This window comes from Lampetra planeri, chromosome 68 (genome assembly GCF_965212315.1).
Source record: "Lampetra planeri chromosome 68, kcLamPlan1.2.h2, whole genome shotgun sequence".
Lineage (NCBI taxonomy): Eukaryota > Metazoa > Chordata > Hyperoartia > Petromyzontiformes > Petromyzontidae > Lampetra > Lampetra planeri.
The window spans coordinates 1,139,360-1,159,232 of NC_136173.1; the positions used below are offsets into that span (position 1 = coordinate 1,139,360).

Consider the following 19,873-nt stretch of genomic DNA (forward strand, 5'->3'; position numbering starts at 1 on the left):
TCGTGTGCCGTGCCGGCCTTCATATGTGCTCGCTAACAGCACTTGGCCCAACAGTCTGTTACGGCAATACGGGGGATCTTTGTCTTGTATATCTTGTGTAAATGTTTTTGTATATAGGAATGCGGGATATAATGCGTATATCATAACAATATAAGAATATGTGTATACTGTATGAGTAATTATGAGTGTATGCATGTGTATGTGAATTCAATGTGTGTGTATGTGTGTCAGTATTTATGTGCGTATATATGAACATATATAAAAATGCAGTGGGTTTACTCTCCAACATAGAACCGGTTAGTGCTGAAGTGGGAACCAATTGGCATGTTTTGTTTACGTGATTAACATCACTAATAGGCTGTGTCGGGTATTGGCGGTGGGTTCAACGACACATTCATATTTACAAGATCGAACCCAACCAAAAACACCTTTCTTACGTGCTCTCTCTTGCTCCGTCCCCCCGTTATTCGAGGGCTTCCTTCAGGTTATCTGATGTTCTCCCATGGCGAAAACGAACACAAGGCGACTGCTGTTAGCCAAAAGTGTTTCGACATTGAAACGTCTTGGGGATCACGCGGGAGTGGCAATGTCGCTCCCTCCGGAAAATACCTGGCAGGACCCTCCTGAGAACGAGTCTTAAGACTCATGGAGGTTTTTCTTGGGTAAACAAGCGAAAACGAAAATCCATTTCTTTTTTATTTGATTGGGGTAAGGCCCTATTGAGCTGTGTAGCTCTTTTTTATAAGCGACCTCGCAGTCACAAACTATAGCAGCTCAACGAAGAGGAGGATGATCATCGTCACGCGGAGATGTAGAGCAGCAGCCAAATTCTCTGAACGTGTGACGCTGTTCATTCTAAATGTGGACGGAAAAAATCGTGGAACCTGGACAAAAATCCGAAGCGACCACGGGGAGAGAGAGATAGAGACGCAGGCTACAAATATACAGCAGCAGGGGTCGTCACAGTCCGGGATCGAACCTACGTGGTCCTGCGTACCAGGCGAGGTAGTTAACATCTCATCGCTACCCCCCACCCCCCAGGTGCTGCAGGGCAACGTGGACACGAGTGGGGTGGTGGTGCGCGACCTCACGCCGCCGCTCATCGCTCGCCACCTGCGCTTCGTGCCGCTTGCGGACCGCTCCATGAGTGTGTGCATGCGCGTGGAGGCGTTCGGCTGCACCTGGGACGGTGGGTAACAACCCCCCCACCCCCCCCCGACTTTCTCTCTCCCTCTTCTACTGTCCCTATTCACCATTCACTGCCACCTCCCTCCCCATTCACTTCCGCCCCCTCACTATTCACTGTCGCTCCCTCACCATTCAGTGCCGCCCCCCTCTCCCCATTTACTTCCGCCCCCCTCACTATTCACTGTCGCTCCCTCACCATTCACTGCCGTCCCCCTCTCCCCATTCACTTCCGCCCCCCTCACTATTCACTGTCGCTCCCTCACCATTCACTGCCGCGCCCTCTCCCCATTCACTTCCGCCCCCCTCACTATTCACTGTCGCTCCCTCTCACCATTCACTGCCGCCCCCTCTCTCTATTCACTGCCGCCCCCTCTCCTCAATTGCCCCTCCACAGAGGGGCTGACCTCCTACTCACTGCCCCGGGGTCATATGATGAGCCGGGGGGCAGGGATTCCACCCCTGGCACTGGAGGACGACTCGTACGACGGCTACTCCACCAGGAGGTGGGTGGGTGCCACCACCGTGCCAACACTACCGTGCCACCACCGTGCAACCGCCACCCCACCAGCGTGCAACCACCGCCCCACCACCGTGCAACCACCGCCCCACCAACGTGCAACCACCGCCCCACCAACGTGCAACCACTGCCCCACCGTGCAACCACCACCCCACCAGCGTGCAACCACCGCCCCACCAACGTGCAACCACCGCCCCACTACCGTGCAACCACCGCCCGAACACCACACAACCACCACGCCACCACCATGCAACCACCACCCCACCAACGTGCAACCACCACCACACCACCACCCCACCACCACACCACCACCCCACCACCACACCACCACCATGCCACTGCCATGCCACCACTGCGCCACCGTCTCAATTTGCTATGAGATGTTAACTACCTCGCCTGCTATACAGGAGTGTGTGGGTTCAAATCCGACCCTGACGATGCCTGCTGCTGTGTATTTGGAGTTTGCGTGTCTCTGTTCGTGTTCGTGTGGATTTGTTCTCTGGGTTCTCTAGTTTTCCCTCCACAGTCAAAATGGACATCACGCATTTAGAGTTATTTGGCTACTGCTGTACATTTCCACGTGATGATGATATCATTTGTGATAGCCAGGGTCGCTTCTGAAACACCGAGCCTGGGCCTGGTAAAATTAAAATGAATATTTCAAAACAGTTCAGTTGAGGAATGAGGCATGCCCACACTCGTCGCTCGCCCCAGCTACGTGTCGGGAGGGCTGGGTCAGCTGACGGACGGGATGTGGGGTGGCGACGACCTGGCCCTGACCTCCGACCCCCTGGTGGCCCCCGGCTACGACTACGTTGGCTGGAACAGCTCGACACTCTCCTACGTGGAGACGGAGTTCATCTTCGACCGCTCACGCAACTTCTCCCTCATGCAGGTGGGGGCGGCATCGGTGGTGTCTGTGTGTATGTGTGTGGGGAGCCGTGGCGTAGCGGTTAGCGCGCTGCGCTACAAACCCAGCGACGCGAGTTCGATTCCTGCTCACGGCCAACACCAGTGATGATTATCTGAACCGGTCATGGGCCTCCCCTAACATGGCCAATGGGGAGACAAAGGCGATCGGGCGTGGTGCTGACCACCCACCCCCTCGTGTGCCGTGACGGCCCTTCATAGGTGCTGCCGGCTAACAGCATTTCCCTTAACAGGGGATCTTTGTTTTGTCTGTGCGTGTGACGGTTTGTGTCTCTGTGTGTATGCCTGTGCGTGTGTCTGTGAGTACCTGATGCGATGTGTAAACATCGCCACTAGGGAGACAAAGGCGGCCGGGGGTTGTGTTGGCCACCCACCCCTCGTGTGCCGTGCCGGCCTTCATAGGTGCTCGCTAACAGCACTTGCCTCAACAGTCTGCTAAGGCTATACGGGGGATCCTTGTCTGTGTGTGTCTGCGTGGGGTAGTGTAGTGGTTAGCGCGCCACAAAGGAACCCGGCGACCAGTGACGGTCCTGGGCCTCCCCTAGGTCGACTCGGTCTTAAATAAATACCTGGTGCGGTGTGTAGTAAAAACATCGCCACGGGGAGACAAAGGCGGCCGGACGTGGTGCTGGCCACCCACCCCCCTCGTGTGCAATGCCGGTCTTCATAGGTGCTCCTCGCTAACAGGACTTGCCCCAACAGTCTGTTAAAGGCTACACGAGGGATCTTTGTTTGGTGATGGTGGTGGTGATGATAACAGAGGGAGACTGAAACAGTGGTGGTGGTGATGACAGCGAGACAGAGTGATGGTAGAAATGGTGGCGGCGGTGGTAGTGATGATGATGGTGGTGATGGCGGCGGTGGTAGTAATGATGGTGGTGATGGCGGCGGTAATGATGGTGGTGATGGCGGCGGTAGTGATGATGGTGGTGATGGAGGCGGTAGTGATGATGGTGTTGATGGCAGCGGTAGTGGTGGTGTTGATGGCAGCGGTAGTGATGGTAGTGATGGCGGCAGTATTGATGATGGTGTTGATGGCGGCGGTAGTGATGGTAGTGATGGCGGTAGTGATGATGGTGATGGCGGCGGTAGTGATGGTGGTGATAGTGGTAGTAGTGATGGTGGTGATGGCGGCGGTAGTGATGGTGGTAGTGATGGTGCCGATGGTGGCAGTCGTGATGATGGTGGTGATGGCGGCGGTAGTGATGGTGGTGATGGTGGCGGTAGTGATGGTGGTAGTGATGGTAGTGATGGCGGTGGTAGTGATGGTGTCCATGGCGGTGGTAGTGATGGTGGTGATGGCGGCGGTAGTGATGATGGTGGTGATGGCGGCGGTAGTGATGGTGATGGTGGCGGTAGTGATGGTAGTGATGGCGGCGGTAGTGATGGCGGCGGTAGTGATGGTGATGGTGGCGGTAGTGATGGTGGTGATGGCGGCGGTAGTGATGATGGTGGTGATGGCGGCGGTAGTGATGGTGGTGATGGTGGCGGTAGTGATGGTAGTGATGGCGGCGGTAGTAATGGTAGTGATGGCGGCGGTAGTGATGCTGTTCATGGCGGTGGTAGTGATGGTGGTGATGGCGGCGGTAGTGATGATGGTGGTGATGGCGGCGGTAGTGATGATGATGGTGATGGCGGCGGTAGTGATGGTGGTGGTGATGGCGGCGGTAGTGATGGTGGTGGTGATGGCAGCGGTAGCGATGGTAGTGATGGCGGTGGTAGCGATGGTGATGGTGGCGGTAGTGATGATGGTGCTGATGGCGGCGGTAGTGATGATGGTGCTGATGGCGGCGGTGGTGATGGTGGCGGTAATGATGGTGGTGATGGAGGCGGTAGTGATGGTGGTGATGATGGCGGTGGTGATGATGATGGTGGTGATGGCGGTCCCTGGCCTCCCCTTGGCAAACTCAGCCTCGAATTAATACCTGGTGCGGTGTGAAAAACAATAGCATGGGGAAGGCAATGTCGGCCTTAATAGGTGCTCGCTAACAGCACTTACTCCAACAGTCTGTTTAGGGCTACACGGGGAGAAGTCTTTGATGGTGGGAGTGATGGTGATCTTGGTTGATGACTCCTTCTTTCATTTGTGGTGGCCAAGTCGCTTTTGAAAAATAAGTAATATTTAAAAATACTTTTGTAAAAACACGCTTTAATGAAATGTACCGTACGAGTAATGGCAGAACTCCACAACTCCAGGAAGTGGCCCTGAAGCTTGCCATAACGTAAGGGGCCGTGGTGATTTACAGCCAACGTCAGTTGAGCGTGGACAATTAGACCCAAGCCGAAACATAACATATACAAAAGAATGTTTTAAAAAAAAATTTTTTATGATAGAATATAGTATTGTCATCAGTAAGACATAAGTATACCAAGTTTGCAGTCGATACCACATTGGGAAGTGGGTTAAAATTTAGTTACAAGATTTGAGGATATGACAACAACAATAACAGACAGAGTGAGTTAAATAAAAGCATGTAAAATAAGTGACTACCTCAGTGGGCTTAGCCCGGCAGGATGGGGGATGGTTTAGTGTTGTAGTTGCATGTTTGTTTGATTCGTTTACCTTGTACTTTTCACTCCGATCGTGTTGTTGTAACGTTCTGACCCGTTATTGTCGTCATCACTGTCATCATCACTGTCATCATCATCGTCATTGTCATTGTCGTCATCGTCGTCATCGTCGTCGTCATCGTCGTCGTCATCATTGTCATCATCGTCATCATCATTGTCATCATCACTGTCATCATCGTCATCATCATTGTCATCATCATCGTCATTGTCATCATCATCATCGTCGTCATTGTCATCATCATCATCGTCATCATCGTCGTCGTTGTCATCATCGTCATCGTCATCATCGTCATTGTCGTCATCATCATCATTGTCGTCATCGTCGTCATCGTCGTCATCATTGTCGTCATTCTCATTGTCGTCATCGTCGTCATCATCGTCGTCGTCATCATTGTCATCATCGTCATCATCATTGTCATCATCACTGTCATCATCGTCATCATCATTGTCATCATCATCGTCGTTGTCATCATCATCATCGTCGTCATTGTCATCATCATCATCGTCATCATCGTCGTCGTTGTCATCGTCATCATCGTCATCATCATCATTGTCGTCGTCATCGTCATCATCGTCGTCATCGTCATTGTCATCGTCATCATCGTCATTGTCGTCATCATCATCATCATTGTCGTCATCGTCGTCATCGTCGTCATCGTCGTCGTCATTGTCGTCATTGTCATCATCGTCATTGTCATCATCATCATCATTGTCGTCGTCATCATCGTCGTCATAATCATCATCATTGTCATTGTCATCGTCATCATCGTCATCATCGTCATTGTCGTCGTCATCATCGTTGTCATAATCATCATTGTCGTCATCGTCGTCATCGTCGTCATCGTCGTCATCGTCGTCATCGTCGTCATCGTCGTCATCGTCATCGTCATCATCGTCATCGTCATTGTCGTCATCGTCATTATCATCGTCATCATCATCATTGTCATCATCATATTCGTCATCATCGCCGTCGTCATGATCATCATCGTTGTCGCCCTCGTTACCTGAGAGCCAGGTTCACTGCAGCAACCAGTTTGACCACGGGGTGAGAGAATTCCGTGAGGCTCGCTGCTCCTTCCGTCCGAGCGTGAGCTCCGAGTGGGAGGACGACCCCGTGACCTACGCCGCTAGCAGCTGGGGACCCCGGGCTGGCACCCGGCCAGACCCCAAGGCAAGAGAATGTTAACTACCTCACCTGGGATGCAGGAGGTCGTGGGTCCAATGCTGACCCGCACAATGCCTGCTGTATTTTTGGAGTTGGCCTGTCTCTCACTCTCATTCATTTACTGCTACCCTCTTTCATTCACTGCCCCGCCCCCTACCGATATTGCCACCCACTCTCATTCTTGCATTGCTGCCTCCATTCATTCACTACTGCCCCTTGTCACTTTCACTCCCCTCCCTTCATTCATTCACTGCCGCCCCCCATCTTTCATTCATTCACTGCCACCCCCTATCACTGCCTCTTCCCTCCTTCATTCATTGCTGCCCCATATCACTGCCACCCTTGTTCATTCATTCACTGCCGCTCCCCTCTTGTTCATTCACTGCTCGATTTTTCCGACACGAATCTCAAAGGGGGTTGAGGCAGCCGAGCGTGGTAACATGCGATGCTCATACTTCCTGGATCTTGCCCTAAAGACGCTTATAGGTGTCCCGGGTAAACAAACGTAATAGCAGTGATAATAATAACAACAACGGTGTTTCGATTGGTTAGTTTGTTGTCCTTCCTCGCGGCACCTTCAATTAGCACGGCTGGTTACGTATGGTGTGAAAGAAGTTCAACATATATACACATGTACAACATACATAGATGGCTGCATGTCATTGTCTCTCCCTGTCTGTCCAGGCTCGCTTCGTGCCTGTGCCACTGCTCGGCCGAACAGGCATTGCCATCAAATGCCGCTTCTACTTTGCCGACACATGGCTTCTCATCAGCGAAGTTAGCTTCCAGTTCCGTAAGTTAACTTCTCCTCCTCTGCCTCTCTCCATCCATTAACCCCGACCTACGCTAGGCTTGCCAACTGTACAGGTTAACCTAGAACCGTAGCTGGCATCCCTGGGAAATCTGTCAGCCTACCTGAGAGTGACTGTTTGAGTGAGTGTGCGAGTGACTGGGTGGGTGAGTGAGTGAATGGGTGAGTGACTGAGGGGGTGAGTGACCGGGTGAGTGTATGGGTGTGTGGGTGACTGGGTGAGACAAGTAAATACAATTGAGTGAGTGGTTCCATGAGTGGTTGAGTCGGTGAGTGACTGGATTTGTCGAATGAATGGGTGAGTGACTGGGTGGGTAAATTAGCAGATATATAAGTGAGTGATTGGGTTGATGAGTGAGTAGGTGAGTAACTGGGTGAGTGGGTGAGTAACTGGGTGGGTGGATGGGTTGGTGAGTGGGTGATTGGCCATTTCGCATTTTTAGCCACCACAGTGGTCAAATGGGGGCTCTGGACGGGTGCGAGGGGCTTGTAACCCCTCCACCTTCAGTTAATTACCACAAAACTGTGACTGAAAAATGTAATTAATAAGCTTGTGTCGGAGGCCCCGGGGGGACAGGCATCTATGACATCTCCTGGCCAAACCCCATTTGGCGGAGCCAGGAGACTGAATCGGGGCTCCTCCAGAAACAACAAAAAAACACTACGTGTGGCCACGTGGAATGTTCGAATGCTCACTGCGGAGGACAGGCTGCCACTCCTCTGTCGAGAGCTGGACCAGTACCGCCTGGATCTCTGTGGTACTCAGGAGGTCTGGTGGACAGGCTCTGGCTCCTGCCACCATGAGGGATGGACAGTCCTCTACTCGGGGCAGGAGACTGCCAAACAACAGGGAGTAGCTCTTCTTCTGAACCAAATAATGAAGGGGGCGTGGGAGCATGGCGGTGAGGTGTGGGAAGCTGTAAGCCACAGGCTACTTTGGGCTCGCCTTCCCATTAACCAGAGGCAAGGAGTGGTGGTCGTGGTCACTTATGCATACATCGAAGACGAACATCCGTGGAGGGATGCAGGCAAGGCCGATGAGTCAGATGCCTTCTATGACCTCCTGTCACAGGTGCTAGCTAAAGTGGTCCCTCGGGATAGAGGCATCTTGTTGGGTGACTTCAATGCCCGAGTTGGTCATGATGCTGGCACCTGGTCTGGAGTGATTGGAAGGCATGGGCCAGATCAGCTCAACAACAATGGCAGATGTTTGTGCAGCCTATGGGCTTCTAATTACCAACATGCTGTTCCGGCATTGGCGCATCCACACAACATCATGGATGCATGCCTAGTCTAAGCAAGAACATCTGCTGAACTATATAGTGATGGAACAGTGGATGCGGGCCCATGTCCTTAACACCAAGACTTACCGTGGAGCTGAACTGCCCAATGACAATCGAATTGTCATCTGTAACATGCGCCTGCCATTATTCCACTCTGGTGGTGGATGCACATCCAGGACCCCATTCAAACACATAGTGGCATGGTCTCAGCTAGCTGATGAAAGTTGCAAGCGAGAATTTCATCATCGCTTACGGCTGGGGTTGGCATCGTTCCCCACTCCTCCTGATTTCGAGGGGAAATGGGAGAGTTTTAGGACTGTGGCTCATGCAGCTGCAATGGCTGTTTTGGCTACATGGTCCGGACCTCCCAAGAGACCCTAGCTGACAGAGGAGGTGTTCAGGCTGGCTGAGAAAAAGCGACAGGCCCACTCTCATCAGCTACAGCATCCCATGTTGGAGAATGAGGAGGCTTGCTGCAGCCTTCACTTGGAGGTTCGGAGAGCCATGAGGCACTGCAAGGATGGGTGGTGGTCGCGGGTTGCTGAGGAGATTGAGTCTGCCTCAATGGCCCGCGATCAGAAATTGCTCTTTAATTCCATCAAAAAAGTAACCTGCAGCACCATACCTATTACCATCATTAGGGGAAAGAACGGAGATCCAATCTCTGACCTCCAGGAACAGGTTTGCAGATGTTCTGAGCATTTTTGTGAGGTCCTGGGGGAGGGAAAATCCCTCAGTCAGGAAAAAAACGTGCGACAAAGTGGAGATGACCCTGCCGAGGCTGCCGTGCCTCAAATATTGGAAGAAGTCACCCCCTGTGAGTGGCTGGATGAAGTGCCATCTTTTGAGGAAGTGCTGAAAGCAATCCGGAGTCTAAGACCAGGAAAGGCATCGGGCAGAGATGATCTCCTCAGCGAAATGCTGAGGGAAGGTGGCGTTTGTGCACAGACAGCCCTACATGACATCATAACAACAGTCTACACCACTCGATGGGTTCCACAGGATTGGAAGTACCGCACAGACTGTAACAACTACAGTGACATCTCACTTATCAGTGTGCCGGGAAAGGTCCTGGCAAGGATTATTCAACATGGCCTTGCTAGGCACGGTGAGGAGAGGATTGCGGAGCTCCAATGCGGTTTCAGGAAAGGGCGGTACTGCACAGATGCCATATTTTCTGTCTGTCTGCTACAGCACAGGTGTAGGGAATTCCAACAAGACCTACATCTTTGCTTTATTGAGCTGGTCAAGGCCTATGATTCCATCAGTAGGATTGGGCTCTGGGTTCTTCGTGCTTTCAGAGTCCCTGACCCTCTGCTCACGATCATTAAGGACCTTCATGATGGTGAGCGGGTCTGGGTAAAACTACGTTGGCTGGGAGTTGGAGCCATTCCTTGTACACCTTGGAGTGCGACAGGGATGTCCTTTGGCTCCCACATTATTTAACATCTATTTCGACTACATAGTTCATGAAGCCTTCAATAGGTGTACCGGAGGAATTTCCATCTGGTACAGATACAATGGGAGGCTGATCGATGCCCAGATGCGGTCAAGGGATGGCTCCCTATTGCTCAACCATGTTACGTATGCCGATGATCTGGTAATTGCTGTTCACTCAGAGGAGGAGTTGGAGGCGCTGCTGCTGAACCTGGAGCTTGCCACTAATAAGTGGGGCCTTACCATCAGCCCCACCAAAACTAAGCACCTGCCTGGTTATTTTGTACCATCGGACACTCCACTTCCACAACTCCCAATTGGTGATGGAGTAGTTGAGGAGAGAGTGGAGATTCATCTTCTTGATTCTTTCGGTAAAGTCACGTAGAAGGGAAGTAATAAAATAATAAAAATAAAACATAAAATAATTCTCACGACGTTTCGGCCACAACACAAGCAGCCGTCCTCAGGTGGAGAACAGGTCCGTCAAGTAGACAGAGTCTGAATGGCACGCTCCATGCTTGGAGCGACTATTTATGCTGGGATGGAGGAGCGAAGAGCGTCTTGACAAAATAATTTGCTTATCAAGAGTAATTTAGCATATTTATGGGAAATGCAGATATGCGATTAGCACTACTTGTGAAATGCATAGGATGTTTGGCGAGGGGTTTAAAGTCATTATGCCCATGCATTATGCATGGATTAGCAGAATCAAAGGGAGGGAGTAAGGTCAGAATTAATAAAGGGAAGGAATGTTAATAATATGGTGTCGCAGCAACTAATTTGCTTATTGACTATACCTTGTCATATTACACTCTGTTTTATTCTACCCACTCAACTGTATAGCACACTGCTATATATTCACTATAAAATTACGATACTATATATTACCTTATACATTGTATTAAACATTACACTTTAATACTATTTATTATTATATAATATGTCATACACTATACCATAAACCGTCGCGTGAAAGGTACTAAGAGGAAGCAACGAAATATGTCAATGGGAGAATGGTGGTGGGAAGCTTGCAGCGGAGCAAAGAATCCATTCCCTGCGGAGTGCATATCAAGAGGAATTTAGCATATTTATGGGAAATGCAGATATGCGATTAGGAGGATTGGCGAGGGGTTTAAAGTCATTATGCCCATGCATTATGCAGGATTAGCAGTATCAAAGGGAGGGAGTAAGGTTAGAATTAATAAAGGGAAAGAATGTTAATAATATGGCACAGCAGCAACTAATATGTTTTTAGACTATACATTGTAATATTACACTATGTATTATTCTACCCACCCAACTGTATACCACACTGCTGTATTTTCACCATACAATTACAATACTATATATTACCTTATACATTGTATTAAACATTACACTTTAATACTATTTATTATTATACAATATGTTATACGCTATACCACTGACCGTCGCGTGAAAGGCACCAAGAGGAAGCAACGAAATATGTCAATGGGAGTGGTGGCAGGAAGCCCGCAGCGGAGCAAAGAACCCACTCCCCGCGGAGAATACAGGATATATAGTCAATGTCAGCAAGTGGAACGCGGTCCGATAGTCACCGTAAACGTGGACACAATCAGTTATGATCCGAAATGGTTTATTACGTCCTTCCAATGATTGCTAAGCCGGAATCCATCTTCTCGGTTGAAATTGTCTCTGTGTTTGTATATGTGGATCGCCTCCTGAACGAATCTCTCATGGTAGCCAGATGGCTTGCAGAGAACCTCTGTCTTGGAGAAGTCAATATCATGTGAACCCACTGAATTGTAACAGTAATCTGCCACGGCTGAGGTGTTTGTCCTACTGTGTTTCAAGTCTGCTTTATGTTCACGGATGCGGTCCTAGACATGTCGTTTGGTTTCTCCAATGTAACTGCTATCACAAAGGCAACTTAGTTTGTAGACGCCAGGGTACTGTATGTCTGGAACCACATCTTTTACAGACGGGACCAGATCACGGATTTTATGTACTGTGTTGAATCGGACCTGGATCTTGTGTTTAATCAGGATTTTGGAGATCTTTTTTGTGACCCCAGCAATTAAAGGTAAGGTGATGGTCTTGAGAGGCTCCTCAACAGGATCCTTCTTGATGGCTGGAGTGATGGCTTTGCGGATTGTGTAGTCGGAGTAACCATTAGCCTTAAGAGCTTGGCGTACGTGTTTTAGTTCACTGGCAATGTGTTCCTGGTCGGAAATGCATTGGGCTCTATGGTATAGAGTCTTGATGAGGGAATTCTTCTGGGATGGATGGTGGTGGGAATCCGGTTTTAGATAAGCATCCGTGAAGTATGTATTGGTTAAGCAGTGTCCCCCCTGGTGAGACACTGCTTAACCAATACATACTTCACCTGGATTGGAACTTTCTACAAGCAAACTGAGGGCACCCCAATGGGCTCCCCCTTATCTCCAGTTGTAGCCAACGTCTTCATGGAGAAATTTGAGACTGACGCCATCCAGTCTGCCAATCTACGCCCGACCTTATGGAAGAGGTACGTAGATGACATTTTTGTCATCTGGCCACATGGCCGGCCTGCTCTAGACCAATTTCTCGATCACATCAATTCCATACACCCAGCCATCAGATTCACCATGGAAGTCGAAAAAGATGGCAAGCTACCCTTTTTGGATGTCCTAATTAAAAGGAGACCTGATGGTTCAATGAGCTATTCTGTCTACAGGAAAGCCACCCATACGGATGCTTACCTAAAACCGGATTCCCACCACCATCCATCCCAGAAGAATTCCCTCATTAAGACTCTATACCATAGAGCCCAATGCATTTCCGACCAGGAACACATTGCCAGTGAACTCAAACACGTACACCAAGCTCTTAAGGCTAATGGTTACTCCGACTACACAATCCGCAAAGCCATCACTCCAACCATCAAGAAGGATCCTGTTGAGGAGCCTCTCAAGACCATCACCTTACCCTACATTGCTGGGGTCACAAAAAATATCTCCAAAATCCTGATTAAACACAAGATCCAGGTCCGATTCAACACAGTACATAAAATCCGTGATCTGGTCCCATCTGTAAAAGATGTGGTTCCAGACATACAGTACCCTGGCGTCTACAAACTAAGTTGCCTCTGTGGTAGCAGTTACATTGGAGAAACCAAACGACGACATGTCTCGGACCGCATCCGTGAACATAAAGCAGACTTGAAACACGGTAGGACAAACACCTCAGCCGTGGCAGATCACTGTTACAATTCAGTGGGTTCACATGATATTGACTTCTCCAAGACAGAGGTTCTCTGCAAGCCATCTGGCTACCATGAGAGATTCGTTCATGAGGCGATCCACATATTCAAACACAGAGACAATTTCAACCGAGAAGATGGATTCTGCCTTAGCAATCATTGGAAGGACGTAATAAACCATTCCGGATCATAACTGATTGTGCCCACGTTTACGGTGACTTTCGGACCGCGTTCCACTCGCTGACATTGACTATATATCCTGCATTCTCCGCGGGGAGTGGGTTCTTTGCTCCGCTGCGGGCTTCCTACCACCATTCTCCCATTGACATATTTCGTTGCTTCCTCTTGGTGCCTTTCCCGCGACGGTCAGTGGTATAGTGTATAGCATATTGTATAATAATAAATAGTATTAAAGTGTAATGTTTAATACAATGCATAAGGTAATATATAGTATCGTAATTTTATAGTGAATATATAGCAGTGTGCTATACAGTTGAGTGGGTAGAATAAAACATAGTGTAATATGACAAGGTATAGTCAATAAGCATATTAGTTGCTGCGACACCATATTATTAACATTCCTTCCCTTTATTAATTCTGACCTTACTCCCTCCCTTTGATTCTGCTAATCCTGCATAATGCATGGGCATAATGACTTTAAACCCCTCGCCAAACCTCCTACGCATTTCACAAGTAGTGCTAATCGCATATCTGCATTTCCCATAAATATGCTATATTCCTCTTGATATGCAAATTATTTTGTCAAGACGCTCGTCGCTCCTCCATCCCAGCATAAATAGTCGCTCCAAGCCTGGAGCGTGCCATTCAGACTCTGTCTACTTGACGGACATGTTCTCCACCTGAGGACGGCTGCTTGCGTTGTGGCCGAAACGTCGTGATAATTATTACAAACACAGACATAATTTCAACCGCGATGATGGTTAAAAACTGAGTAATCATTGGAAAGATGTGATTAACCATGCAAAAAAGATTTAACTACACTTATTTGGACCATCTTATTTGACAGAAAACTATTGCAGGTTACTGATGGACAGCCAGTTTTGTTTAACCAGGTTTAGCTTTCTACCAGGTTTAGCTTTCTTTTTTCACACTTTTGTTATGTAGGCTAGGCGTAGTCACAAACCGAACCTCTCCATAATAAAGGCTCAGTCTTTTGTTATGCAGTCTATTCATAGTCTCAAGCCGCACCTTACCATAATAATAAAAAGTGGGCCATTCTTGGCCCCCCCCCTCAACCATTATATATACGGAGTGGTATCTCCTGTAATCTCTCATTTACTTGATACTGCTGTCGGGCTGTGACAGTTCCACCTGAAGATGCTTGTGTCGCCTCCGAAACGTCGTGATTTTTATTTTATTTTACTTTTATTAATTTTTATTTTTTACCTACATGACTTTACCGAAAAAACCTAAGAATATGAATCCTTGCAGTCACGAAAGCTTCAAATCTAGCAGAGGTCTCACTCCGAATCAGTCGAGCGGCATTATATTTTCATCAGTTGTGTAACGCTGTGTGGAAGCTACCTGGACTTCTCGTCCACAGTCATTCCTTTCATTCTCTATGCTTGTGAAACGTGGACCCCCCAAACTGAACATCTTTGCCGGTTAGAAACATTTAGGCTGACCTGCCTACGATCCATCCTGGGTTTAACCAGGCTGGATTGTGTGAGGAGCTCACAAATCCTTGAAAGATCTGGTCAAAGTCCCATCGGTGAGCTCCTCCGGCAGGCAATGCTGCATTGGCTGGGTCATGTAGCCCGCATGCCAAATCACTGCATGCCTAAACAGCTTTAGTTTGGCCGGATCGAGGAGGCTTAACGGGCACGGCACGGGCTAGAGAAGAGATGAAGTGATGTGGCACAGGAGGAAGTGGACCTGAGTGGACTTGCCGAAAACAGGTACCAGTGGTGTCAAGATCAGCCTCTATGGAGGAGGCTAGTGAAGGACGCTACTGGGCAGTTGGAGGCAGTCTCCCTCCAACAACAACGGAGGGCGGAGGAGCGATGCTCACAACAACGAGTGTAGCACCGGGTAGCTAAAGCACGGCAAGTTGGCACAGTAGGGGGCACAGGTGATGCATCAGCCAGTCATCTTAGTCAGTCGACCCTTGGCATCTGGGTCTACTCCGTGACCTCGTGTTAGCGGGCATTCGACACTTCCCCGTGCCTCAACGTGCAAATAGCCTGGCACAAACGTTGTGGTGACGTCACCGCCACTTAGTGGCGAATTTCGGTTGTTCTTGAGTAAGTGGATAGATGAGAGGGTGAGTGAGTGGGCAAATGACTGGGTGGGTGAGTGATTGAGTGATTGAGTGAGTGGGTGAATAAGTGTGTGAGTGGATGAGTTACTGTGTGGGTAAATTAATGAGTGGGTAAGTGACTGGATGGGTGAGTAAATGGGTGGGAAAGTGGGTGAGTGACTGGGAGGGTGAGTGAGTGGATAGATTAGTGGGCGAGTGACTGGGTAGGCGAGTGAGTGGGTGAGTGGATAGGTGTGTGGGTGACTGGGTGGGATAAGTGAATGTGAGTGGTTTACCATTGGAACCTCCTTTGCCAGTAGCAAAATATGATCGTTGTTTTTTTTACCCTTTTATCTGGCAACGAAACTGACACCTTTTTTTACAAAGAGTCATGTTTGTGTAGTAATTACTCAGGAGGCTTGACGACGGGATCGGAGGCACACTTATTTATTAACACAACTTGTATACAGTTAGCGAGTATACACAGGACCTAAGGGGTAACGTCCCCTTACTCGGCTAACAGGGAGACACAACATCTAAGCCCCGCTAACCTAAGCCCAAGTCCTCCACTAGGGAGCTAGGGGAGGCTACCTGTCCCAGCCCTGGTCAAGCTGGGATCCGACCCCCTGAGTTCCCAGACCTGCTCGTCAGTCTGGGCTCTCGGGGCCACGCCACCGGCTTGCCCTGGTCGGCCCTGATAAGGACAGCGAGCCAGGGGAGCTCCGGGGCCTATGCTAGCTGGTCTTCCGTCTTCGCTGGTTAAAGCTGATACCTCGACCTCGAGCCCTCCGGCTCACCCCCTCTTATAGTCCGCGGCCCCCCCGGGAGGGGCCCGTGGGGGATGCAGGTGCGGACGTCGGTGTGGCCACCTCCTATGTGTACGGCCCTAACCACGCCCCTTGTGTTTGTTTGCCATCCGCTCCCATACACAATTACACCTCTACATCACCCCCCCCTGTACAGCTCGCAGCCGTCCCCGGCTGCAACAAAATCAGAATAAAGGTGCATGCCTCCCCAAAACCGTGTGTGCCTCGCGTAAATTTAACAAGAACAATAACAGTCATAACAACAACAACAACAGGAAACAGGTAGAAGAAGAAAGAGAAAAAAATAACCCGGCGCACCCTCCCGAATAAATACCCCATTCCGTAAACCCAACATATATACACGCGCTCCGGATGCCCCTCCCCCACTGTCCGCAAGGGCCCCCCAACGGCCGACCTCACAATAGTCTGCGCGTTTTGGCGCGCGTTCTCGCGGCGGGCCCGTCACAAGGGCTCGACCCGGCACGCTCAGTGGTGGTTGGTGACGGTCCGGGTGCAAGAGAGTCTGGCGTCGCTGCCGAGTGACCCCCGACCCCTCCGGGAGGGGTTGGCGGGCGTGGACCCGTCACTCCTGTTGCACCTGGAGATGGAACAGTTGACGTCATGTTAGGCGAGAGCAGCGACGTCGGGGAGTCGGCGGACCCCTCACACGTTTGGCCATGCGTGTGTGTGTGTGAACCACGGGCCGGCGCAATGAACGGTTTCAACCTTGAGGGGTGCACGTACCACCGACGCCTCCCCCATTTGACGCGAACACATTGCGGCCGTAAGACCTGTACGACCTCCACTGGCCCCCGCCACGGCCGTACCAACTTTGACGAGGTTGCCAGTGGCACCTGGGGACAGTGCAACCATGCCCTGTCCCCTGGTTTCCATTTGAACACATGTACCCGCCCCAGCCGAAGCCTCTCGTTCGCCTTCTGGCGGAGTTCAGAATTTTGCACGGCCGCTTCCCGCGCCTCAGACAATTTGCTGATGTTAAATTTAACGTGTTCGGACAAGGTAGACTTCGCCTGAGGCGCCGAGAGCTTCAGCTGGGTCGTCACAGGGGGGTTAGCCTCGCGGCCATACATTAAAAAGAAAGGGGAAAATCCGGTGGCCGCATGGGGAGCCATCCTGTAGGCCTGCAACACACCGGCTATGCGAAGGTCCCAATCTGTCTGGGATTCGGACACCTGTTGGGACAGCATAGACGTGATGGTCCGATGCAGCCGTTCCACCATCCCGTCAGTTTGAGGGTGATACGGGGAGGTCCGAATTTTCTCCGTACCCAAGAGGTCGCACACCTCGCGGAGGAGTTTTCCCGAAAAATTCTTACCCTGGTCAGTAAGCAGCCGTTCCGGAGCACCTTTGTCGAGGACATAGCCCTGGACAAAGGCCTCCGCGATGGCTGCTGCCGACTGGTTGGCCAGGGGCCAGGCCATAGGCCATCTCGTGAAGTATTCGACCCCTGTCAATAAATACCTATTCCCCCTGGGTGTAGCGGGAAATGGGCCGAGTATGTCTAGCGCAACGAGCTCGTTAACCCGGGAAACCTTTATGGACTGCAGCGGAGGGTTGGACCCCCTAGCTGGTGGCTTTCGCTGCGCGCATTGCGTGCACGACCCCAGGAGATCCCCCACGTCCTTTGCCATGCCCGGCCAGAAGAAATCGAGCTGGAGCGTGGCAAAGGTCTTGTGAACCCCCAAGTGCAGAAGCCGCTCATGAACAGCCCATACCACCTTACCCCTCAATGCTGCAGGCACCACGAGCTGCTGGCGGCGGGTTTTTCCGTCCCAGTGCATTAAAAGACCCTGGAACAACCCCCACGAGTCAATGTTCGCCACCCCCTGTGCCCAACCCCCCCTGCGCGACGGCGCAGAGCGAGGAGGGAGGTGTCCTCCATTTGGAGGCGTCCCCATTCCGCGACCGACAACCCCAGCAACGAATCCCTCCCTTCTTGCTCGATAGGACCCGAAGCCGAAGGCGCATCGGCGGCGGCCACGAGGACCGAATCGGTGGTGACGTTCGGGGGCCTACAACGCCCCGAACCCAGGAGGCAAGCGCACTCCGAAGTGGGTGGCAACCGTGACAGGGCGTCAGCGTTCGTGTGGCGGACGCCCTTACGATATGTGGTGACAAAGTCGTAGTCCTGGAGAATCTCCAACCACCGAGATAACTGGCCCGATGGTTGTTGAACCCGCAGAGCGTACTGTAGGGCCGCATGATCTGTACGGACGGTGAAACGCCGACCGTACAGATATGGGCGGTACTGCTGAATGAAATAAACAATTGCCAATAATTCCCGACGGGTAACGCAGTACCGTTGTTCCGCTGGAGACAGTACCCGACTACCGTAAGCCACCACATGCTCTACGCCCCCAATGAGTTGGGACAGCACGCCCCCGATGCCCGTGTTACTTGCATCTGTATCGAGCAAGAAGGGTTGTGAGAAGTCGGGGTAATTCAACGGCGGAGCCCCCACCAGGGCATTCCGGAGGGCGTGAAAAGCAGCCTCCTCCTCCAGCCCCCAATGAAACCTGACTCCCTTGGACGTCAAGGCATGCAATGGTTTCGCGATCGTAGCGAAGTCAGCCACAAACCGTCGATAGTACGACGCGAACCCAATGAAACTCCTGACCTCTCCCACCGAGGTGGGAGTCGGCCAGGAGCTGACGCATTCCGTTTTGGCGGGATCAGTGGATATCCCCGAGCGCCCAACAATGTGACCCAAATACCGCACCAATTCGCGGAGCAAATGGCACTTCTGCGGTTTAAATTTTAAATTGGCAGCCCGCATTTTGAGAAAAACAGCACGCAGCCTCTGGAGGTGTTCCTCGAAGGATTTGCTAAAGACGATGACATCGTCCAAGTAAATTAAACACGAATCCCATTGCAAGCCTGCCAAGACCAGTTCCATTAACCGCTGAAAAGTTGCCGGCGCAGAATGTAAGCCCATCGGCAAGCGGTTAAATTGGAAGAGACCTTGCGGTGTCCGAAAAGCAGTTTTAGGTTTTGATTCGTCATCCAGAGGAAGCTGCCAGAATCCAGATAGTAAATCGAGGGTGGAAAAGAATCGCGCCCCCGCCAAGGCATCGAGCGACTCATCCATTCGAGGAAGCGGGTACGCATCTGCCACAGAAATTTTGTTCAATCGCCGAAAGTCGACACAAAACCGCAGTGAGCCGTCGTGTTTTTTCACCAAAACGATCGGTGCGCCCCACGGGCTGTTGGAAGGGGAAATGATATCGGCGGCTAGCATGTCATCAACAGCCGATTTGACATGATCCTTTTCGGCGGGACTGAGCCGAAAGGGATTTTGGCGGATTGGCGCGCTGTCACCCGTGTCAATATGGTGTCGCAGCAATTTAGTACAACCAATATCAAATTTGTGTTTACTAAAAACGTCAGCAAATTCTTTGAGGAGAACTCGCAGCTGCGCACGCTGCGTGTCGGACAGATCCACAGATCCCGCGCAAAGTGCATCCAGCCATCCGTCATCACAGTCCGAATGCGGTCGCGACGGAGGATCGGTGGTTACCTGACCCACGAGTGGTTCCTCATAGGGCGCCGGCGTTGCGTGTGCAAGCACGGTCCCTTGAGGAACCACGGCCGTTCGCGATCCTACATTAAGGACTGCAATGAAGGGGTCCCCATCCCCTTTCACCATGGTCTGAGCCGCTTGCAA

At 50.9% G+C, this 19,873-nt stretch overlaps 1 protein-coding gene across 5 annotated transcripts in view; it reads left to right on the forward strand.

Moving 5' to 3' along the window:
- Positions 1-19,873, forward strand: part of LOC144737350 (discoidin domain-containing receptor 2-like) — a 98,705-nt gene that overhangs the window by 46,101 nt on the left and 32,731 nt on the right. For all 5 annotated transcript variants that reach the window (XM_078620004.1, XM_078620006.1, XM_078620005.1 and 2 more), the window contains 5 exons: positions 1,042-1,189; positions 1,583-1,691; positions 2,420-2,600; positions 6,222-6,377; positions 7,056-7,164. In XM_078620004.1, coding sequence (XP_078476130.1) covers positions 1,042-1,189; positions 1,583-1,691; positions 2,420-2,600; positions 6,222-6,377; positions 7,056-7,164 — 703 coding nt within the window. The remainder of the gene's footprint in view (positions 1-1,041; positions 1,190-1,582; positions 1,692-2,419; positions 2,601-6,221; positions 6,378-7,055; positions 7,165-19,873) is intronic.